The sequence below is a fragment of the Tachysurus vachellii genome, chromosome 7, assembly GCF_030014155.1.
Source record: "Tachysurus vachellii isolate PV-2020 chromosome 7, HZAU_Pvac_v1, whole genome shotgun sequence".
NCBI classification, from domain to species: domain Eukaryota; kingdom Metazoa; phylum Chordata; class Actinopteri; order Siluriformes; family Bagridae; genus Tachysurus; species Tachysurus vachellii.
The window spans coordinates 9812288-9837331 of record NC_083466.1 but is presented as its reverse complement, the minus strand read 5'-3'; the positions used below and the strand labels follow the sequence as shown (position 1 = coordinate 9837331).

Genomic DNA, 25044 nt, shown 5'->3' with positions numbered 1-25044 from the left:
TTAATGAAAAATAATCAGCTTTGGGGTTTAGCATATTGTCATGTTGACAGATTTCAAATTATATACCATGCTAAACTAAAGGTTTTAGTCTATACAAGAATTGTTCCAGCTGTAGGGATTTATGTGACGTGCCAAACCCATAATTTCCTCATTTATTTAACTCGTTTCAAATTGCTATATTGGTGATAGAAGCTTGTGCCTCTGTGAGTAATATCCGTCCTCCATTCTGTAACTTTAAATGTATTGTCTGGCCTGAGCTTATCTAAACCTTGTGCTGACTTCAAGGAACGCTAGTACAGCCAGTCAACGCTACAGGACTTATTATACATGTTTGTGCTGGATAGCTGATAAGTTGGTTCTCATCTCACAAAGTAAACATAATGAACAATTTGAGGCCATTCCATGGTGGAATGTTACCAAAAAAAAACTAAAACACCAATAGAACATGCTGTGTACTTCTGATGAGGCAAAGGAAAAGATTTCTATAAATATTATTGAACTCTAATGTAAGTCCAGGTTTTCATCAGTAAACATTATTCAGTGTAATTTTGAATGATGTATCTGACTACTGAAAGATTTATGTTATTATATCCATGAAGCATTACATTTCTAATAAAAAACAAAAAAACAAAGAAGAAAGTAAAGAAAAGGGAAAAAAAGTGAACTTGAGGCCATAATATGTTCTCTTATACATTGAATGCAGTATAGAGTGAAAAAGATGAACAAATAAAACCGATTTAAACAAAGTTGAGTCACCTTTGTCCATGTAGGAGGAGCTAGATCAGATAATTCTGCCTATCCAGGGTTGGGGGTTCATTTCCCACCCTTTATGTGTGTAGAGTTTGAATATTCTCCATGTACTTCAGGGTTTTCCTCCAGGTACTCCGGTTTCCTCCCCAGACCAAAGACAATGGTTGATTGGCATTTCTAAATTGTCCATAGTGTGTGATTGTGTTCTACGACGAACTGGGGCCCTATCCAGGATGTCCCACACCTTATGCCCTGGGTTCCTTGGTACAGACTCCAGAGTTCCTGCAAACATGTGTAGGATACTGTAAGTACCACAGATAATGGATGGATGGATGGATGGATGGATGATCTAATTGTTGTTGGTTTGTGTCAGGTGTGCAGGATTATTGAGATAATCAAGGTTGTTATTCAGCACTGCAAACTGCACTAGAAATCAAAACAAAATATAAGTAAGTAGGAGTGAGTTAAATTGCATTTCTTTATTACTTTAATTACCACCAGATAAAATGTTCACTCATGTGGGTGTAAATAAACAAGTGTGTATGGAATTCACGTTTATAGCTTTTATAGCAGACACCATTATCCTGAGTGACCTACAGTAATATTTTTTAGTCCCTGTTAAACTATATCCTCATATCCTCATGGAAGTACAAATAGATCAGGGTCTAAAAACATTCTCAGATGTTCATTCAGGTGCTTAGTGAAGACTTATGTCATCCGAAGACAGCCAGAGACTTAAGGGAGTTTCTTTCTTCCTCTCGGGTGCCAGTACAGAGAAAGAAATTTCTGTAGGTCTTCCTTGCCTCCCTGTGTAAGGAATGAAGCTCAAAGTAAGCTACACTTTAATTATGAACTGTTCTGTGCTGTGCAGAGCAAGAAAGAACTCCCTCAATTGAACCTGCAGCTGTGTTGTGTGTTTTAATGCTAATGAGTGTGAGCCTCAGCTCGGTGTCTGACGAACTTGGAAAATCGGAGTAATGTTTCAAACCTTCCATCTTTCCTTTTTCTTTCTTCTTGAGTAGTGCCATGTTCTGAGAAGAGATTGCTAGAAGTGTCAGTTGCCATCATTCAGCTGAGTGAGAGCCTGGTTGTTAGTGTCAGTAGTTTCTTCCTCCACAGTGGAGTGTATACCCAAGGGCCTATCGGAGATTACTAGCCGAGCAGCAGATTGCACCTGTGCACTTGAAACCACACACAAACACACACACACACACACACACATCACCTCCATTTATTTCAAATCAGTGACTCAGAGGAGAATAGCATACAAGTGAAAAAAGGTGTTTCTCCCTTTTTCTAGTAATTTCTATTTGGTTCTTATGACTTAGGTTGACGATTCATTGAGGGAGCTTCGCACTGGCATCTTAGATTCTATTTTAATTTAAAGTTTTTGTGCAGACCAAGAAGTGCATCATGGTACTGATTCTATATAAATGTGAACACAACTCGTTTTAGCCGGGCGACTACGCTATTAGTTATGGGACACAGAAAATGTGAGGTGCCCAACTGTACATAATAGCATTAAAATAATACAAAAAACAGAAAACCTGGTCATGTTGTGTTCTTCATGTGCAGTCTCCAGGATAAGAATAGAATAGAATCAAGTCTAAAACTAGATCAATGGCACGGTGTGCCAAAAACAATGACACTCAGAATTGGACCACAGAAAACAGGTCCAGTGTGAAAAACTGGCCTGAAAGCTACAGTCCAGAGTGAGACGTGAGACAGAGTCCAGGACATGGGTGCAGTCCAAAATCAGAAGCATAGACACTCAACTGTAGACACAGACAAAACTGTGATAGAGATAGAGAAGAAAACAACATAGAGAAGCTGGGGTAAATCAGTAACTGATATAGAGACAGAGATAGGACGAAAGTCTATGACTGACACTTGAGACATGGAAAGTCTAAAGGTCCTGTACGTGCTCATAGAAATGCTAAGACAGAAACGAGCCCAGGGGCTGAATGTGACCTTGCGGAAAGCTAGCGCATCAAGCATGGCACTAGGTAAAATTAAAGCATTTAAAGGTCTAAAACTAAAGCATTCTCAAAGGAAAAGCAAGATGCTGCCGGGAGTTCAGAGATGTTATTAAGTCTTACAGTGGTGTGGAACTCAGAGTTTACACAAGAACTGGAGAAAACATTCCTGTGACAAGATAAAGAGAGAAAGGTCTGTCTTTTGGGAAATGATAGGACATGGGATTGACACTTAAGATATTAATAAAGGGGGAGTGAGATTTACTCAGGAGAAGACTCACAATCTGAGACTAACTCAGAGACGTTATATGGGTTTGATTTAGGGGAAATCTCAGAGCTTAAAAGATATTCTGCAAAGGTCAGGGCTTTTCTAAGGGTTTACAAAGACAAAAACTTGGAAACAAAATCAGACAGAGGACAATTCTTGGGAACGGTGCCAGGTAAAGCTCAGGGTCAGGGAGGTCGAAAAAGACAACAGATCAGATGCAGATACAGACACAGAGCCAGAAACAGTTCCTCAGTGATCATTCCCTTTGCAGTAGAGGAGCACATGTCCTTTTGGAGGTCATCACCTGGTCCTGTTGGCTGGCATAAAATGCATAACAGCTTAAAGCAATTCTTATATAGCTGTGTAGGTGCAGTGAGACAATGGAAAATAAAACTCCAGTTTGAATACAGGTATATTAAGGGGGTGAGATGACCTTTCAGAAAGCAGCAGGAAAGAAGAACTAGAGGGAGGCTGAAGAAGGAGAGTGCAGTGCAGAGAACGTGGTCAGTGTAGACGTGTAGGAGTAACTCTGTAGGAGTAGTGACAAACTCTTCACAAGCAAGTGAAAATATCTTGAATATATTCCGATTTATCCAGTATTTCCTATTAAAGATAACAACCAGGCAAATAGAAGATTACTAATATTATTTCTGGTATTTTTTTTTCCAACTAATTTCAAGCTTGAAAGAAATTTGTTCATGGTTCTGTAGATACTTTTGCTCTTTTTAAATATTTATTGACAGAAAGAAGCAAAATATCTCCTGAAGCTTCAAATGAATATCAAAGACAATATATCGGAATCATATAATAGGAAAAGCTAGAAACATTCATATTTTTGTTATTATTGTTTGCCAAGATATCAGTTTTTCAAGTCAAGAAGCTTTTATTGTCTTTTGTTTGACCATATATAGCTGACGCAGTACACAGTGAAATGGACCATGGTGCTACATAAAATGACACGATGTTTAAATTTCCAGCATTTAGCAGATGCCCTTATCCAGAGCAACTTACATATTATCTCTTTTTATACAAATGAGCAATTGAGGATTAAGGGCCTTGCCCAGGGTCCCAGAAATGGCAACCTGATGGATGTGGGAATCAAACTCAGAACCTTCTGATTGGTAGCCCAGCACCTTAAACACTAGGCTACCACATCCCATAAAGCTACATAAAACACCACACCACATAAAGCTACATAAAACACCACACCACATAAAGCTACATAAAACACCACAGAGCTAGTCACATAAAGTGCATCATGTGAAACCAAGTGCAACAGTGTGAGACAAAAGTCAGTGCAAACAGACAATACAAAACACTAAATATACAAGTACACAAAACAGTGCTGATCAGTGTGCATACTCTATATTATACAGTACATTGTGCAACTAGAGCAATTGTAAACATATACAAACTTATGTAGTAGCAGTAGTCACAGTTGGGGGTGTGTGTTTGTGTGTGTGTGTGTGTGTGTGTGTGTGTGTTCGGTATAGTTCAGTTCTGTTTGTTGAGAAGCCTGATGGCTTGAGGGAAAAAAATATTACACAGTCTGGTTGTGGGGGCCCGAATTCTATTGCACCCTTTTCCGGATGGCAGGAGGCTGAAGAATGTGTGTGAGGGGTGTGTGGAGTCATCCACAATGCTGTTGGATTTGCAGATGCAGTGTGTGTTCCGATGATATTGGGTTTTGCGATCCAGGATGGTGCTGTTCCCAAACCACACTGTGATGCAGCTGCTCAGGATTCTCTCAATGGTCCCGGTATAGAATGAGGTCAGGAATTGGGGAGGAAGATAGATAGGCTTTTCTCAGCCTTTGCAGTCTATATACAACGAATCATCAGTGTAGGATAGACATCATTGCATACAGTATATGTTGTGTGGTTTATAATGTGTTTTTGTATGTCATGATATTGATGCAGGAGGCATCCATCCATCCGTTCTTTGTACCACAGAACTATCCCAGGGTTACAAGTCAGAGGACACCCTGGACAAGGTGCCAACTCAACACAGGGCACAATCTTACACACTCACACAATTTAGAGATGCCAATCAGCCTACAACTCGGAAACCAGAGTAGTACTGCGAGAAGATGCAAAGGGAACCTCTAAGCCAACAACATATCTTTTTATGCGATTATGAGAATGTACACCTGGTAACAATCGAGGAAAAAAACATCATCAGTACGTTCAGTATTTCTCAATTTTCTCTTCAGTGTTGTTTTTGTGAATCCAGAAAACACTTGGCATAAGATGGAATGCTAGTCCATCACAGGTCCCAACACATTCATACAAATTTAGCATAGTCAGTCCAGCTTCTGCCATGTTTTTTTTTCGGAGACTGGAAGAAACCCAGGAACTCGGACGCAACCCAGCAGGGATCCTGAAGCTGTGAGCTGGCAATATTACCTTCACCATGGTGTGAGGAGAACATGTTCCAAAGAAATGAAAAGATCAACTTTGGCAATTTCATTGTTTGCAAGAAACTATCACAATGGAACCACCAGCTTGTTTGTTTTGGTCAGAAATTGGTTTGTTTCTGGGTTGGTTTTTTTTTGGTCAGAAATTGTGCTTGGGTTGCTATCTTTTCCAATTGGAAATGATTTCAGTATGTGCAAATAAGATTTTTTCCAAGAATATTAGGATTTGTTTTAACTCTACGATTGTCATTTAGTTGTATAGCTATATAGCCATTAAAGGAAAGTGGAATGCAATGATAAAATGTTATTATGCAGCACAGTATTTTTACAGTCTTCCAGTGAGGATTGTGAAATAAATGAAAGTGATGAAAGTTTGACTGGTTTCACCACAATATTGTAAAAAGTACAGCACTATTATCTATGCATCATTTTCAGGGAATATGACAGTTGTTTATACAGATGGTTATCGAGTTCATGGACTGGGGAATTTGAAAATCAATCAAATTTTAGTACTGTTTAGCAGTAAGTCAGCAAAATGGAGAAGGAGTAGACAGAGGAGAAAAGAGAGAAAGACAATTAAGTGCTCAGGTTTGACATCTTGACGCGTTGCAGCCCTACAAGCTCATCTGTTTATTTCACTCCCAAACATTCATGTGCACTCACGGTCTAAATGCAAGTGAATTTTTTAGAATGACAAATAAGGCGATATTCTACTCCTTTTTTTGTTCATGCAGCCACTGCAAGACATGTTAGCAAATGATAATATATTAAAAGTAGTTAAATTTATTTAGCTCATTTTTAGTATTAATTTGTTAAAAAAAAAAAAAGATGAATGCAGTGTAATAGTCAAATAATATTTGGTTTATTTATTTTATAATGAGAGATAATCTTGGAATAATAAGGTTAGGGTTAGTGTTAGATCTCATGAGCTTTACCTGAGCATTGCATTTAGAGCATCTGCTCACCTACGGTTGGTTAAATTACGGTGCGATCTTGTTTCCATTTTAAAAAATAGAACTTAATTTGTTCAAAAGAAGGCAGAAGAAAAAAACAGCACAAAGCCAGTTTTCAACTCGAGTGATGTAGCTGAGGTAGAGGAATTCACACGCTACTTACAGGACTACCATTTCTAGCTTTTTTTCCCTATTGCCAAAGAAATACAGACACGGATATTTAAAACACAGACATGGATATTTGGTGCAGAAAAATTCAGTACCTCCGGGATTTAGCTGAGTTTTTTGGGGATTTTTGCAACCAAAAATGCTTCATTTTGTTTCAGCTTTTTTCCAAAATTTTGCATTGCATTGTTTTTTGTAGAAAATTACTTGAATTAAAATTGCAAAATTACAAGCATAAGATTCTTCCTTGAAACTCCTACCGATGAAGACGCAGAAGCCAAGCTACTCTGAATATTTTGTCGATTGCTTGGTTTTGCGTTAATTGCGTTAACACACATAACACACACATTACACCTGCTTGTTTTGACTATCCTGATCAGCCCTGAAAATCTCTTCGTATTCTATTCTTTTCTGTTAATCTCAAATGACTTTTCTGTTCTATGTTGTATTTACATTATTAGCTTTAATAGATGTGTAAGGCTTTTCCCAGCATGAGTCTGAATTAGTTAATAAAACCACAAAAGCTGAAGAAGACAAAAAAGGCAGCAGACTTTTTATCTAAAGAACAAGAGAATTACCAAATCAAAAGAAGAGAGCAAGAGGCTTACTTTCGTATTGAAAAGGAGAAAAGAGTGAGACACTGTGTGGAAGGAAATGAGAGGGAAAGAGTAAATCCATTCCCTCTGTGGGGCCATTCACAGCATGGCATCTGAAAACTGCGATTGTTGCTGCACTTCAATTGGAGCCAGTGACAGTCACCTCTGCGAGTCCTATTTCACCTTCAGCTTCGCTTTTAAATTAATAGGCTTTAGAGGAAGCCTTTGGCACTGAGACGACTTGCTCACATTCTTAGTCATCCTAGACTTTAGAAGAGTATCCTAGAAAAAAAACTCTTACTCTGGGAAATAAGTAGAGGAACAATTGCAATGGATATAATTAGATATCGCTTTTGGGAAAGAATTTAAGTTTTGTTATTTCCTGAATTCAAAACATGTCATTACATTTTGGGGAATAGTGCATGACTGAGCACCGGGAGCTTTTATATATTAAATATATTATTAGATGTTGGAATTTTAGAGAGCTACAGTATATAACCTTTTCCAAATAGCTCATTCGGAATGATGTAAATGTAAAGTGGTGGACTGACCTTTGAGAAGAACATCTCACTATTAGTTGGGATTCATTCATTGTATCCTGTACTTTTTTTTTGGGAGATGTGAAGGACGTTGTTATAAGAGACAGTTAATAATGTTAATATACTCTATATAAAGACTATATATACTGTATAAGACTATGGTACATTATACACATGAAAACATGACTGCGTGTCACAGTTCTTTAAGATAAGATAAGATATACTTTTATTCGTCCCACAGTGGGCACATTTCTGTGTTACAGCAGCAAAGAAAAAGAAATGCCAATATATAAAAGAATAAAGACATAATATAGTAAACAGTATATACACAACACAATATATAAATACAAAGAAGAAAAAGAGACCACGAGTAAGTAGTTACGCTAACAGACATATTGCACACAGGTAATATTGCACGTTTTTAATAATTTCTGTTATTGCACGTGTTGTTTAAAATACTTTGTTATTGTTATTATTGCAGTTAAACAGTTATACCAGTGTGTAATTATGGTGACTGGTTCACTGGGAGCAGCTTTGGTTGCAAAGTCTAATAGCAGCCGGGAGATAATGCCGTCTGTATCGCTCCTTCAGACACAGGATGTAACAGTCTGTCATTGAAGGAGCTGCTAAGAGATGAAACTGTTTAATACAGGGAGTGAGAGTCGTTCTCCAGCAATGATGACAGAAAGAGTCTGCTCTGCACTTTCTTACAGATTGCCTTTATTTGTAACTACACATTTTTCCTCCTTTTTCAGTTCATCGAAGCACTTAACCTTCGTCAAACTATAAACTGTGGAGAAATAATACAACAGCAGACTGATTACTCAGCACATGAATGTGAATAATGTGAATTTTGTATTTTTAGTTAAAAATAAGAATGGACTAATTGTTAATCCATATACCATGTACACCATGGCAAATTACTGATCCTGGCGATTAGATTTCATTCAAAGTTGCCAGGTTTAGTAAACCATTGATATAACAATCACCAGCATTTTATTAATAGTAGTAGTAGTAGTAGTAGTAGTAGTATTCTCTGGGTGTTGACAGTAATTATTTTTGCTAGCTGTATTATCTATACAAACTAGACAATGTGTATGAAATATATATATGAAATAAATACAGCGCAAACCCAGGAGCTAATTCTAGCAAAACCCCACAACAGTGTAAGAGAAAGGCAGAGACACCTCTTCATTCTGGTTGCTCACCAGTTTCTAGCTTGCTTATGTGAATGTAGCTGAAGACTAGAGCCAGAACGAAGTGTTGCCTGCGAAATGATGGAGTGGACCTTTAATGTTACGGGCGTAAATGAGGCCCAGTCAAGTGCACGATTCCCACACTCTCTCATTACCCTATAAAGAGGCCAGAAAAGGCATGAAGTGAAGAATGGAGCCAGTTTATCTTAGTGCATTGTGAAACGTGGTACTTTAAAAAAAAAAAAAAAGGTATATTGCAGTTGAGGGATAGATCTATGAGAAAAGAGTAATGTTTAAGGTCTTTTCTTTATTTTACTCTTAAATGAGTGTTGCACAGAGAACCAGAACAAATTCGACTCCATTTAGGTATAGAAATCAAGTGAGTGGCAAAGAGTGGAAGCTTGGCGTCAGGCACGACTTCAGACACCTATAAACAAGGAAGGCCCCAGCACGGTAATTGGCAACATGCAGATCCAGTACGTGTTCTGTGAGCTGACAAGCTAATTACAAGCAAAGACGTGTCATGCTACTTATTTAAGAAAGAAGCTTCCTGTTTTAAAGAACACCTGAATACATGTAAAAAAAAATTGGAATACATGCAAACGTATTTATAAGTACTTAGTGGAACACACACATACACAAGCATACACACCTTCGTTTTTAGTATCTCTATAAACTAGCATAATAGCATAAATTATGATGACTTCAGAAAGAGAACGAGAGCGCAAAACTCAGCATCAGTTGTTAATGAAACCTTGGCCTTGTGTGACTCGTAAACAGGGCTTGTAACTTTTTGTTGTTTATGTGGTGACTTCATTAGCATACCCATCTGGCCTTGAGAGGGAAACACGGAAAGCTGGTGAAAAGCTGGACAACAGGGAGAGAGGAAAGGAGTACAGTAAAAGCAGTTATTGAAATGTGCCAAAAGTAGCCTCTGGGGAAAGAGACGACTAAAACGACTTTAAGAAAGAAGAGAACTAGAGAAGTAGAAGGTTGCGACAAGGAGTCAAAAAAGTTTTGCTTTTTATTCGGATAGCCATGCTAGTAGCCTGTTATTAATTTCGATCATGGACTATTTTGAAGAGAAACTAAACTAATACACACAATATTTATTTCCTGCAGTGATTTGGACAACGTATACGGTCGACATGTTGAAGTTATTTTGCACAGAATGTTTCCCACCACACTGGAAAACATGTAATTCAGTAAAGTACTAATAATTAGCTCAAGACTAAAGGCATTTTGTCAGTACTGTGAGAACTGTGCGCGAATGCTTCAGTAAATGTTTCACTGCTATATGTGTCGTTGTTTTTTAGGTTAAGATTAATGCAAGACATGTTGAAATGATTTTCATTATCCTGATGACTGATCAGCTCTAAAGCAAAACAAATGCATTTCAGTCTTGCATTTCTGTGGCTTCAATTGTTTTCAATTGCTCAGTGGTGAAAAATTTGTTCTAACTGAAGCTTATTAACAATCCTGTTCAATTGATTAAATGTTGCTGCTTTGTAATATTTTGCATCCTTGACTAGTTATTCCCCAAACAGGTCATTTTACCTTCCTGTTTCATTTAAGCAAAATTTTTATTTTAATTAAACCAGACAAATCCATTGTTAATGGTTCATTAAGATTTGCTAGTGGGAAACAAATCAGGGATCCTGATTGCACGAGACATAATACTATGTTTTGGGGTAATTAGGTAAAATGCTGACTCATGCTTAAAATAATGAGTCTCAGAGGCACGTCTGATTACAATGATGAGAACAATAACAAAGGCAAGTGCAAGCGGACAGCCAAAAGAGATATACACTAGTTACTACTTGATGTTTAAGGCTTTATGTGTAAGAGAACAGTGAGAGCAGGCAAGAATTTCTGCGTTTTTGTCAAAAAAACAACCATGTGCTTCATCAACAGTGGCATCATCCGAAGAGGATAAATATTACAGCTCAGGGATTCAAGGATTCACATTTTTTCGATAGCTTCTCTCTCTTGAACGTTTTTGACTCCACTTTGACGTGATGCAACTGTTTTGTTCTCCACAGGAGTTTCCTATTCCTTGCTTCAGGGGCCGGCACAAGATGATGACGTCACAGTGGAGGTACTCAGGAGGAGACGGTGGCTGTCTGAGCCGGGAACGACCAGCAACAAAGCCAGTCAGGATACTTCAGAGGCAGACTCACAGGGTTTACAAGGACCGCTGACAGACACTGAAGCAGATAACAGCTACCAGATTACTGTAAGCTTTTTGTTTGTGGTTTGTTTGGCCTAGTGGTTTGCACCTCCAGGGTTGGGTGCTCTGTGTGTGTGCGGAGTGCTTCAGGGGTTTCCTCTGTGTCCTCCAGTTTCCTTCCCCAGTTCAAATATTTGTGTTGTAGGTTGACTGGCATCTCTAAATTGCCCATAGAGTGTGAATTTGTGTGCGATTGTGCCCTGTGATAAGTTGGTACCCCATCCAGGGTGTCTGCCACCTTGTCATCCATGTTCCCAGGATAGATTCTAGGTTCCATGCGAGCCTGTGTAGGATAAACACTGCAGAAAATGCATGGATGAAAGTCTGTTTGACTCCCTAGCAGAGCCATATGGAAGACGAGTCTGACAGAAACAGGCTGTAGAAAGACTAGACACAACAGAGCTTGATAAGCACAGAGCTATAAAGCAGGTTTGACTGATGTAATGAGTCTGTCTGTCTCATCAGGGAAGATGGCAAAGAGCCTCCGCACCTAAAGAGCAATTTGCACTAGAGCATTATGGTCGTTTTCAATACTCCTGTTTAATGTTTCTATCTAATGTATTTCATTTCTGTGTATGTGTGTACGTGTGTGTAGGGCTCACTATCTCAAATGAATATAAAGATGACTTTGACTTTGAAAAGAGATCAGGTGGTGTGGGAATAAAGCTGCTTATTATTAAACCTCATGTGGTCAGGGCTGTGTGTTTGTGGATGTTTGTGGATGCCTAGGTAGAAAGAGTTTTGTGGCTCAGCAGAGGGTGAATTAGAAAGGCTTTAACTTTCTGTGTGTGTGTGTGTGTGTGTGTGTGTGAGAGAGAGAGAGAGCGAGAGAGCGATAGAGAGTGTGTATGTGTGCATAGCTCACAGACAGAAGGTGAAGGTGAGATATGATTGGATGAGACTCTATGTGTGTGTGTGTGTGTGTGTGTGTGTGTGTGTGTGTGTGTTGTGTGTACCTGCGAGTGCATTTTTACTTTAGCCTTGCTTATAATAAAGACTATGGAGAGTCTTTCGATTGGGTGCTTTACCACACAAACACACACACACATACACACACACACACACACACACACACACACACACACACACACACACACACACACACGTTTTTGCTGCCAAATGCACTAGGTCAGGCATCACTACTCAGATATTTTAGAGTCTATATATTGTCCAGAATCGATTATAATAGAATTGAGAGTGTTGTATGCCACTTAGTGTATATATCTTTAAGTATATACTGTCTGTCAGAATTCTTGTGAAACTTTTACAATACTTGAATAATCTTTTATATTTGCTGAATTTTTTTAGTTTTAACTTTTCTAGATGTAATTGAATTGTCTTGGTTAATTTCCCCCTGGGGGGGCACGGTGGCTTAGTGGTTAGCACGTTCGCCTCGCATCTCCAGGGTTGGGGGTTTGATTCCCGCCTCCGCCTTGTGTGTGTGGAGTTTGCATGTTCTCCCCGTGCCTCGGGGGTTTCCTCCGGGTACTCTGGTTTCCTCCCCTGGTCCAAAGACATGCATGGTAGGTTGATTGGCATCTCTGGATAATTGTCCGTAGTGTGTGATTGCGTGAGTGAATGAGTGTGTGTGTGCCCTGTGATGGGCTGGCACTCCGTCCAGGGTGTATCCTGCCTTGATGCCCGATGACGCCTGAGATAGGCACAGGCTCCCCGTGACCCGAGGTAGTTCGGATAAGCGGTAGAAGATGAATGAATGAAAGTTCCACCTGAGATGCTGATGACATATTTCATGCTGTTCATTTTACATAAGAATCTATAAAATGTACAAGCTGTGTCAATCTGTTGTCCCGTAGTCTGCTGCGTATCGGTTCAGGTTTAGATGTCTTTTCTGCTCATTCTCTAAGTTCCCAAGTCCCAAATAATGTTCTATTCACTATACTCTGTGTCCTAGTGTATGAATTTTAGAACTGTAGAATTTTCTCAAATGAAGCAATAATGTTGAAGCTGTTTCCCAGTCGATGGTAAATGGGATGAAATGCATGTAATGTAATGTATCAAACTTAACTTTAGCAGATTTAAGTGACTAATTAAAATGTTTACATATAAATCCAACCTAAATCTTGGGCTAATGCCAAAGATGCATGTAAGACGTCCTGTCCTGCAAAGTGTTGTCGGCCATCTTGTGAATGTTTTCTCCTAAACCATAGCGAGACCTCTTCATCCTTGTCAGTCACCTCGAAACACTGACAGATTTGTTTGCCGTCTGCTCATTTTCTGTTATTTTGTTGTTTCGTATTGTCTCCATTTTCCTTCTCTTTGTGTCTCGTTCTTCTGTCTTTCACTCTTCACCACAGCTGTCTTGAAGTCTTCCGCTCCTTTCTCTCAATTCTCTCTCCAGGGAGATAAGGACAAGGTGTGCTGGAACAGAGCACACCGGCTTTGAGATACACATCATAATGAAATGGTCAGAAGGAGTCGACACAAGTCTAGTTTGTCGTGCTTGATCGATCGAAAGCGACTGTCGGCTTGATCAACAAAACCAAAGCAGGGTCTATAGTCTGTTCTATTCTGCTCTAAATGTCCTTGTTTAAATACGTCAGGAGTTAAATAATATTCACACAGACATTACCTGTTAGTCTGCGCACCTCTACGATCACAAGGTTTACAGGAAACCCCACAATTCTTGCCACTGTTCAATAGAATGAGTTTGAGGAACATAACTGTTCAATTTTCCTCAATCTAAACGCATTCTGCTAAGACCACCTTAAAATAGTTAGAATTGGATAGTGCTTTCTCATCCTTAAAGGAAGGAAAAGACATAAAATATGGTTGTGAGCTGTGTGTTTTGTGGCTGCAAGCCTAGTTGCCTCTGCCAGAAGGTTAGCTGAAGATTGGGCTTTCAGCAGTGCTGGAGATTCATATAATGGCAAATAATTAACTACATACAGTACTATAACTTAATAATGAACCACATCCATGTTAGTTGAGGCCATAAATGCTTGATTTCTCTGCAGCTTTTTTTATTTTTTTTTTTCAAAATTTCCAAGGCAATTTGCAGTGATAATCAAATGGGGTAAGAAAAGTGTGTGTTGAGTTTTTGTGATTTTTACATGCAGAAAACTGGTGAAACTGCAAGCACATGATTCTTCTTATAAACTCCAGGAAAATTGTCCGTAGTGTGTGATTGCGTGAGTGAATGAGTGTGTGTGTGTGCCCTGTGATGGGTTGGCACTCCGTCCAGGGTGTATCCTGCCTTGATGCCCGATGACGCCTGAGATAGGCACAGGCTCCCCGTGACCCGAGGTAGTTCGGATAAGCGGTAGAAGATGAATGAATGAAAGTTCCACCTGAGATGCTGATGACATATGCAAAATCAAAAAACTTTTTACAACATGGACATGTGACATATCAAAACACTCAGAACAATGAGGGAAACTTCCTCACGTATATTCTGATGACATCATGTGACGTCACGTGATGTCACGTGAAAATCAAAATTTAGCACAACATGGACATGTGACATATCAAAACACTCAGCACGATGAGGGGAACTTGCCACGTGCAAGCACCATCCACATTTTCTTCAGGAAATGTACATTCTAGTTACTTTCTATGATAGCGCTACTCAGAGGGATTTGGCTGAATGTGTGTTGTGGAAATGTCACACAATGTGTCCTATACCATTTAAACAAAAACTTTAAATTGCAAGCTGCTTTGAATTGTTCTTCAAATCGTGTTTAGTTCTGCAATTAAAAATTGAGGAACTGCTTTTGCTTTAGAACTAGATTACGAGCCTGTGTGTGATGTGATACCTGCGTGGAAGAGTTTGTGGTCAAGCAGCTATGATTCAGGAAGAAGCTCTAACAGTTGGGATGTAAATGAATTCAAGTGCACTATTCAGAATAATGTGTTCTGTAAGAGATACACATACAAATAAGAAGCACAGCATTAAGATTGTACGAATAAATCCTGTGACTCACATTTGAACTGCGGTTTTCTCCTGTCCTTGAAGTTCCATGCACGTTGTGTGTGTCCATTGGCCGTGGATTGAGTGCAGTAGCGTGTCTATTGCTTTCTGCAGTGGCAGTGAAATTTGCTCTGCTGCTTTAACTCTGTGTTTGCTCTGTTTTGGACCAGCGGTCTGAGCGCTCTTTCGGGGCTGCTCAATCCTCCGTGATGTGCTTGTGTAAATACAATTTTGGTTTAATATTTTCTTTTTAAAACCTACCTCTGTCACTTCCCAGTAGAGCCGTTGTTCCATAGAGAACACACAGAACTTGTGCTGTGGACAGACCAATAAAAGTCTGCTGGAGTTTCCAAAATATATACAGCGAAATTCTAAAAAAAAAACAAAAAAACATGGGTGATATAATTAAATCGCAGGGCACACACACCCATCACATGGCACACACACTCTCTCATTCACTCACGCAGTCACACACTACGGACAATTTTCCAGAGATGCCAGTCAACCTACCATGCATGTCTTTGGACCGGGGGAGGAAACCGGAGTACCCGGAGGAAACCCCCGAGGCACGGGGAGAACATGCAAACTCCACACACACAAGGTGGAGGCGGGAATCAAACCGCCAACCCTGGAGATGCGATGCGAACGTGCTAACCACTAAGCCACCGTGCCCCCCCTGTTTTACTCCAGATGTCTTAAATATTATGTATATATATTTTTTTAAAGAAATAAGCCACACTTACTTCCACTTCAAATCTTAATACAGACACAGATCCTAATTGGAAAACACCCCAATAAACAGACAAATAGGCAACCAGTTCTGTACTGAGTGTGTATAAGCTAAAAGAGCTTATAACATGAGGCTGTTTAGTGCTTGATTCTGATTGGCTGATGGTCATGCAGTTGGTTTTCACTGAAGGCACAGCTACAGTACTTGCAGGAAGGTCTTTGCTGCATTACATCTCCATATCTTTTCACCAAGTTAACTGATATAACATAAAAAAAAAAAGTACAGATCTAACAACAAACAAAATGACAGGCAATTTTGATTTTGCAGAAAGAACTTTAATGACGAGGATGAAATTTGCAACAATTTGACAACTGTATTGGACAGATAAGATGAAAAGAACAATTCAACGAAAGGTTATACAGGCTTTAGGGTGAAACATGAGTAAAGAACAGATAATTAGACAGACAGACAGACAGACATACAGATAGACATACAGATAGACATACAGACAGACAGACATACAGATAGACATACAGACAGACATACAGACAGACAGATAGATAGATAGATAGATAGATAGATAGATAGACAGACAGACAGACAGACAGACAGACAGATAGAAGATAGATAGATAGATAGATAGATAGATAGATAGATAGATAGATAGATAGATAGATAGACAGACAGATAGATAGATAGATAGACAGACAGACAGACAGACAGACAGACAGACAGACAGACAGACAGATAGAAGATAGATAGATAGATAGATAGATAGATAGATAGATAGATAGATAGATAGACAGACAGACAGACAGATAGATAGATAGATAGATAGATAGATAGATAGATAGATAGATAGATAGATAGACAGACAGATAGATGGATAGATAGATAGATATTGATTGAACTGTTCATACGCTTCTCTCTCTCTCTCTCTCTCTCTCTCTCAGTGGCTCAGGACTTCATTACTACTAGTTCTAAAAGGACATATTGGAATCTTGGAGGTGGAGTCTTGAGATCTTGAGATGGGATGATAAAATATCAGTTCTTAAGAAACACACAAGAATGTTTTAAGGACCTGACAAAAGTCTTGAAATAAAGCATCTCAACAATGTCTTGATGTGTGGTAACTATGATATAAACACAATAATTGACTCAGGTCTGTTGACTTATTAGAACCATTACGTACAACACACACTGTGGTGTAACCATTACCACATTAAGTGTGGCTTATTTTTCTAACACGTTCACAGTTTATTACTCCTTACATATTCCACGCACTACAAATCAGAGTTAATGATATTGCACCCTCTTCAATTCCACCTTATTATTAAAAACAAATATACACGTTATTTTGTTTTTGTTGTCTCAGAAGCTTAAACTATTGTGTGGGAAATTCGTTAGCCTTGTGTGGCTCACATGTTCATCCTTATTGTGTTTAATCCCACACTAGCTCCATTGCCTGCGAATCTGCATCACATTAACACACATGTTTAATGTGTTTTACCTGCCAAACTATCCACTCATTAAAAACAACACTGAATTCCTTTTCTTAACACCTTCTGTGAATAACATGTGAGTCGTAGCTTGTAATCTCAGCTTTCTTGTATGCTATCAGCCTTCAACTCGCCATAGTACATAACCATCCCAGCGGGATTTCCCGCAGCGTCCACGTCTGTGCGTCACAGACTCATCATCGTTTCACCTTTTTAAAGCCAGCACAAACTGACAACGAGAAGCATATGTCAGCTTGCCGCTGCAGACATATCACAATCTGATGTTTGATGTGAAAATCATTTTTCACACATTTGTGGTGTATTGAAGATATATATTAAGTCGTGTTTTTGTTCACTCAAAATGCATGTTTCTCCTATCAGTGTGTTTTCGAAAGACACAACAAAACTAAAAAACCAGCAGGGAGTTCAGAAGGATAAAAAAAAAAAGAAAGAAGAAGGCAGCAAGCCACCTAATGTAATATTGATACCACTGTCACGGCCAATCTCTCATATACAAATGGATCTAGGGCTGTTTGCCACTATCTGGATCTCAAACGCAGTTTCAGACAGCACTTTCATTAGAGTTCTTTTGTTTCTCCTCCCGAGGCGTCTGAATGGTTTCTACTATAGATATATCTTCTTTTTTAGTCGAGTGCTATTTCTTCAGGCTCTCAATTATGTCTCCATTTGTTCTGTTTGGCACCAGTTTTGTCCATTCCAGTTGAATTGACCATATTACGTTGTGATATAGTGTCCACTATTAGGACTGAAATGAGACGCACTCTTTTCTCAGCACATTTCTCTTTCTCCTTCACCTCCTCGCCTCTCTAGCTTTCCCATGCCTCATATTTTCCTTTTTTCCTTTTTTGATTTTTCCATCCCACTGCTTTGTCCTGCCTCTGTCATTCTAGACTCCAATTTTCCTATCAGTGTCCCTGCTGTCTCAGAGCATATTGTAGAGGAGACACAAGGCTAAGACAATCCAGCTGCCGTCTCGAAGTTGCCAACAACGTTGCGTCCAGAAGAACCAGCTGCTGCTAATCAACGCCAAAGAGTTTTGGCAATGCAAAAAACTACAGATTAACATCTAAACAGACAAGGACTTAAGAAGATAGTGTTAGCGTTGGACACGGAGAAAGGATGCGAGTGTATGTTGGTGTGCGAAAGAGTGATTGCATGCAGCAAGAAAGCATATAGTGATGTGAACCTAAGCTTTTATGGTAGAAGTTACGTTACGTTACTTTATGTTACATTTTGTCATGTTACATTATTTTCGAACACATTGTGCAATATGTCATCGTTACGATCCATTGATAGATTACAAAACATTACATTACATATTAATATTACATTACATTACGTCTCATTGCATTGTGTTCAGTTACAATACATTACAGTAGGTAAAATAACTGGTTAGGCAGCAAGTCAAATGTTTTCAACCCAATGTTTTACAAGAAATATGAGTTATTTCTAAACACTAACTTAATTTCATCAGTTAAAAGGAAACTGTTGGTGTTGTTATTCGGTTTTACTTGTTCCCTAAGTACATTTTTGGCTGGATATGTCCTCTTTTAACTGCTTTACCTCATGTAAATAAATCATTTTAGTACTAGGTTTGCCAAATTTGGCAAAAATTGTATAAATATTATTGTTCTTCTGCTGTATATATGTTACAACACCATATTATGGCACTATTGTGTAGCATTTAACAGGTATAAAATAATATGAAGAAGACTTTATTAATGTCACATATACATTTACTGTACGGCACAGTGAAATTATTTCTTTACATATCTTATAACTTTTGGGGATTGGGGTCAGAGCACAAGGTCATCCATGATACAGCATCCCGGAAGCAGGGAGGGTTAAGGGCCTTGCTCAGGGGTCCAAAGGTGGTACAGTAGTTTGAACCCTGATTAACAACCCAGAGCCTTAACCACTTGAGCTACTGCTGCCCACATATATATCATTACAAAGGTTATAGTAAAAAAAAATTAAAAATTAAAGTAATTTTTTTTAGTTGTTCGAGATAATAACATTAGAACAGGTCGCTTAAATGGTTGCTTAAATCTTTTACAGAATCTCAAAGTTCCAGTTTTTCACTCTCACTAGAAGCTAGAGACCTACAAAGTTAAGTGAAAGTAAACATCCTAGTGTCCTCAAAACAACCTGAACAATACAGTGTGTGACATGTTGGTATCTGTTAGGACTGACTAGCAGCTGTGTTTATGAGTCTATCATAAAAACACTGAACAGGAGTTACCATGGTAACTGCTCAACCAAATGATAAAGAAAGATAGGAAGTAAAATATTCCTACACCATTCAAGTTTGATAAGAGCAGCTGGATGTTCAGCAGCAGTCCTGGTACCATGTTCTGTTGAGATAAGACTAAAGAAAAATGTATGTACATGATTAGAGAAAATCATATAGCAGACAGACTACGAACCCTCAGCCTACAACACTTGTATTTGGACTGAGGGAGGAAATCGGTGTAGCTGGAGGTAACTCCTGAAGCAAGAAATCTCTACACACACACACACACACAGACACGATCCTCACCAAATCCATTGTGCTCTCCAGATTCAGGCAAAATGTTAACAACAATAAGAAAACAATTTATTTGCGATAAGTAGCAATGGCACGTATTTGAAACCCACGATCCAGATTGGATTAGATTTGATCTATTCTGATCCTGTAGCAAAAATAAAGTTTATTTGGGTTTGGAAAGTTTATTTTATTTTATTTTATTTATTTTTTTCTTGGGGGGAGGGGGTGAGTGGGTCTATTCCTATTTCTATTTCTGTATACGAATATACAGATTTATATATGATATTTACCATGTGTCCTCTCTGCAGGAGGACACAGATCACAGCTATTACACATCAAGGACCTACGGCCCTAACGATCCCATGAGCAAAGATTTATGGGTGAACATTGATCATATGGACAAGGAGAAAGTGAAGATTCATGGAATCCTGTCCAATACACACAGACAAGCAGCGGTAAGCCTTCACACCCATACACAAGCAAACATCTCAACCATCTGGAGGTTACACAATCCCAATGACCACACACACACACAGAGACACACAAACACGCAGACACATGTTCCCGTAAAGTATAACATCATTTCCTCAGTGTTAGTATGACTCGCTTGAACTATTGTTCTCTGGCTATGTAAATGTGGGGAAAAATGGATGGTATAGAAAAGCACAAAATGCCCTTGTGTCAACATGCTCTATTTTATCGTAATGGAGAATCATTTTAGTTTTACTGCTGCACATTTTCCTTTCCAAATACAAGACACCACAATCCACAGACTGAGCTTGGATAACATTAAAGTCTAAACCAGATCGTTTACTTAAAGTATAATCAAATTTCTCTTGCTGACCACAGATTTAATTGTATTTATTTACAGGTAATTGCACTTGTTAATCTCTCTAAAACCTTTTCTCTAATTTCAGTTGTCTCAGTGTGCCACCAGACATAATGTTCTTACCTTGATGATAATGTTTATTTGTTCACACAGCGGGTCAACCTGTCTTTTGATTTCCCCTTTTATGGACATCTTCTCAGGGAGATCACTGTGGCAACTGGTGGTAAGTGAACCAGCTTCTGTGTGTGTGTGTGTGTGTGTTTATGTTTGTGTGTGTGTGTGTGTGTTATATAAATTTTAAGGAAGGAATCCTAAGAATTTATTTTCTTATGCAGTGGCATTATATAGCTTCAAAAAGTTCAGCATTTCACAATGTTCAAAAGTTTGTGTGTTAGAAAACTTGTGGCCCAAAAGAAGTTTATTAATGATCAGGTGGTTAGAAAGAATGAAACTAGCTGTGGCACACTGTACAGTGCGAAATTACCGTCATCAGCCTCTTTAATGGGTGACAGATAGAATAGAAGCCTTTGTCACATATCCAAACTTTGAAGGTTGGGGTCAGAGCTAAGGGTTAACTATGATACAGCACCCCTGGACCAGAGAGGGTTACAGGCCTTGCTAAAGTGCCCAATAATGGCAGCTTGGCAGAGCTGGGGCATAAAGCCTGATTCTCTAATCTCCAGAGAGTTAATTACTTAAGCCATCACTTCCCCCAGAGGTGGAACCCAGTGTGATTTTCCATTCCAGGTTTGATCTGTAGTGTAGACTGACATGCTTTTCTGCTCATCACAGTTGTATAGAGTTACTGCAACCTTCCTGTGCAACTTTACTGAAGTTCTTGACTTGTATTTGCATGATTATGTGAATTGCACTCCTGCAATTGGATAACTGCATTAATGAGCCATTGTACAAGTGTTCTTATTAAAGTGGTCGATGAGGGTATAATGTATTTGACGTGACACACGTTGTTGTGACCTGCTGTACTTGACAGGTTTTTGACTGAGCCTGCTTCTCTGTTTCTATCTGAGTGCAATTTGTCCCAATTCTGTGTTATATGTGAAGCAAGAAGAGAATTAAACTTAAATACAGCATGTGTCTCATTAAAGCACTATTGTAGAAGACAGAAGTCTCCAGAATAAACAGTTGCTTAGTTTAATCTCGTACAGAATGCTAACAGTATTAGTTTCTCACCTTCACTCGGTAGCAGCTATAGATACCTTTTAGCTCCGGATGAAGTTTATTTTTAGCCCATATGTATAGAGATTTGCCATCTTACATAATTCAACATTTCTGATGGCTCTGTCAGCTATCTATCTGTGTTCTCCTCTTCAGGAAATGTTCATCTGTCTCTTTCTGTAGGAGAAGTCAGTAGAGCTTGATAGAAATAGGCTAACATTAAATTAATCTTCCATATTTGTATTTTGGCTACAGGGCAATTCGGATTGCATTTGCACTGGATACTAAATATTTACCAGCATGAGAAACCTGGCAAGAACTTTTCTGAAAAAATTATGAGCGAGACTTTTCAATTCAGCAGGTTATAGGCTGGACACCTACTGTAATTATGCTGACATTTTAATGAGAGCGTAATGAAGGACAGCCAGAGGGTATAATTAATTGTGTTACTTGTGTACTGAGTCATGAAGCTTGTGGTATTAACTTTTTTTAATTGCCATAACAAAGCAATCTTCTAATTTTTTCATATAGTCAAATTTTGGAGCAATACGTTAAAATATTCAAATTTCTGTAACATTACCTTAAACAACAGTCACTTGTGTCCTGAGTCCTTATTGTCTCCTCAGTGCATTGGCCAATGGACAGTGTCACAAAGCAACATTACACAAATATATAAATACATGATAATTGTATACATTTGAAATTTATCCCTAATGAGAAAGCTGGAGGTGATGGTGGCAAGAAAAAAAACATAAGAACTGAAAAGGGAAGCCATAGTCATCTGAAAGACAAAAGAGTGTGTGATTATAAAATAATTTTCCTTCCATAACTGTATAAAGCATCTTCGTGGTTTCTCGCTAGTTACTTTCCCCTGTAATCTCATGCATCTCTAAACTGTTTATGTGAGTCGTCCTCTGGAGCAGCAATCGACCTCCAAGTGATGAGACTCCAACCAGAAGTAGAGCATCAGAATGGAGGTCCAGAGAGTAAAAGCATTCAGGAAGACTGGTATCTCTCAGGAGAGATATTAGAGAGAGGGAGGAAGGGAGATTGAGAGACAGAGAGAGAGAGAGAGAGAGAGAGAGACTTAGTAACCAACACACCAACCAAATAATTCGATTTAAAAAAAGCATCCACCAGATAAGCACATGTACAAATTGCATTAAAATTACAGGTACAGGGAAAATGGTGCACTTCAGTGTGCCAATGGATGCTCTATTTGTCATACAGGACATGGCTGCTGACTGCAAACCTTCAGTCATAAAGAAATAGGGTACTTCAAGGGTTGTTTAGATATTTGTTTAGAATTTTCTTCAGAAAGTGGGTTTTGCTTGAAGCCCTCTCTTATATGTAAATCTTCCAGTGTGGTACTGTGTACAGATATGGGATTCTAGTCTAGCTATTAATACAGAGTCTGGTCTTCTAACAATCACTAAAGTCATCAATACTGTCTTTTAATAAACTTTTAATAAACTCAAAACAACAGAAATTAAAAAAGGTGGGATTTGATTGATTGATTGGTTGGTTGGTTGGTTGGTTGATTTTATTTTATTTTATAATTTTATTTATATTGAATATTTATATTAAATTCTTTTTTTTTTCTTTGCTTGCTATGAGTTTCTTGTATGATTGTACATCTGTGTCTCAGTTAGGCTTTAGCATGTAGACTGTTCTTTGAGAAAATGCATCTAATTATGCAACTATTATCATCTTATTTATCTTAATTATGCATCTAATTATAACTGTTATAATGGATGCAGCGTGGCTTAATGGTGAGCATGTTTATTTTGCTAACCTTAACCTTCAGGTTTGGAGATTCAAATCATGTCTTTGTTCTGTGTGGTTTCCTCAGGGTAGTCCAGTTTTCTCCCTGGTCCAACTGTATTGCAGATTGATTGTTATTACTAAATTGTCAGTAGTGTGTGATTGTGTCCTGTGGCGTAGTGGCACCGTGTCCAGGGTGTCTCCTGGCTTGAGTCTTGGGTCCCCTGCGATGAATCCAGGTTCACCATGACCCTGTGTAGCAGTACAGAAAATCAATGGATGGATGGATGGATGGATGGATAGATAGATGGATGGATGGGTGGATGGATGGATAGATGGGTGATGGATGGATGTCATAACAGAAAACAGTTAAAGTAAAGATGCCCAGGCAAATATAAACCCTGCACTATTATTGCTGTGAATGACTGTGCCTGCTCTCTGGGGAAAAAATAGATAATCTTACAACTAATAGTAAGTGATTTAACATTGGGATGAGTGGATGGAGGAAAGGCTTGTGCTAACCCTGATTACACCATAATCCACCATATGGATTGCTCCATCAGAGTGACACGTTGCCTTCAGTTGAGTAATTACGCTGTTTAGGACTGCGGAGCTTGTGTGATATATTTGAATGGAGCACAAGGTTAAATAGTTTGCAGCATCATTTGTTTTGTTCTAGCAGCAGCTTTTTTTTGTTAGATTGTGCACCTGGGTGAATCTTAAGTACTTCATCGGTAAAGCCGTCCAGCGTCAGGTCGCCATGTGTAAATATCTAGAAAGAACCTACTTGAACGGGCATATTTGATTTTATCCTATCAATCCTGTTTCAGTAAGTTTCATAATCTCCTGCATTAAGCAGAGAAAGATTTATCACCGAAAATCTATAATTTGTTCATTTGCAGCAGACCGTCTCATATAAAAGCATAACTGGGTACTTCATATATTTTTAGTGTCAGCTTACAGTAGGAAGACAAGAAGCGATAATATTTTGATTCATAAAAATTAACACCATATTCACATGCTCAAACCATTACCGATAAACACATATACATACAGTATAAACGGTGTTGAAAGTCACCTCAGATGGTGAAGACGTCTCAATGTTTGCCTCCTGCATGCTCATGCGTTTATGATTTTCCTACACAGCTGTATGATATCTTACAGTACCTCTCCTAACAGGATGTTTATTTTTGTACCATTCTGTAAATCTAGAGATTGTTTTGTGTGAAAATCACAGGAAATCAGCAGCATCTCAAATATTCAAAGCAGCCACTGTGGAACCATTTACATTTACATTTGCAGATTTGACCAATTTTGATGTTTGATGTAAACACAGACCGAAGAGCTTGACCTGTATCTGCACGATTATATACACTGTGTATTGTGCAGCCTGATTGGAAATATCTGAAAGACCAGCTAAATATAATGCTTGCAAAAGAGAGAGAGATGGAGATGGAGGGAGGGAGAGAGAGAGAGAGAGA

At 38.6% G+C, this 25044-nt stretch overlaps 1 protein-coding gene across 1 annotated transcript in view; it reads left to right on the top strand.

Moving 5' to 3' along the window:
- The window catches only part of plxdc2b (plexin domain containing 2b), a 96564-nt gene that overhangs the window by 30669 nt on the left and 40851 nt on the right, over positions 1 to 25044 (top strand). The window contains exons 2-4 of the mRNA XM_060874129.1: positions 10902 to 11095; positions 20103 to 20249; positions 20777 to 20846. Of these exons, the coding sequence (XP_060730112.1) occupies positions 10902 to 11095; positions 20103 to 20249; positions 20777 to 20846 (411 nt within the window). The remainder of the gene's footprint in view (positions 1 to 10901; positions 11096 to 20102; positions 20250 to 20776; positions 20847 to 25044) is intronic.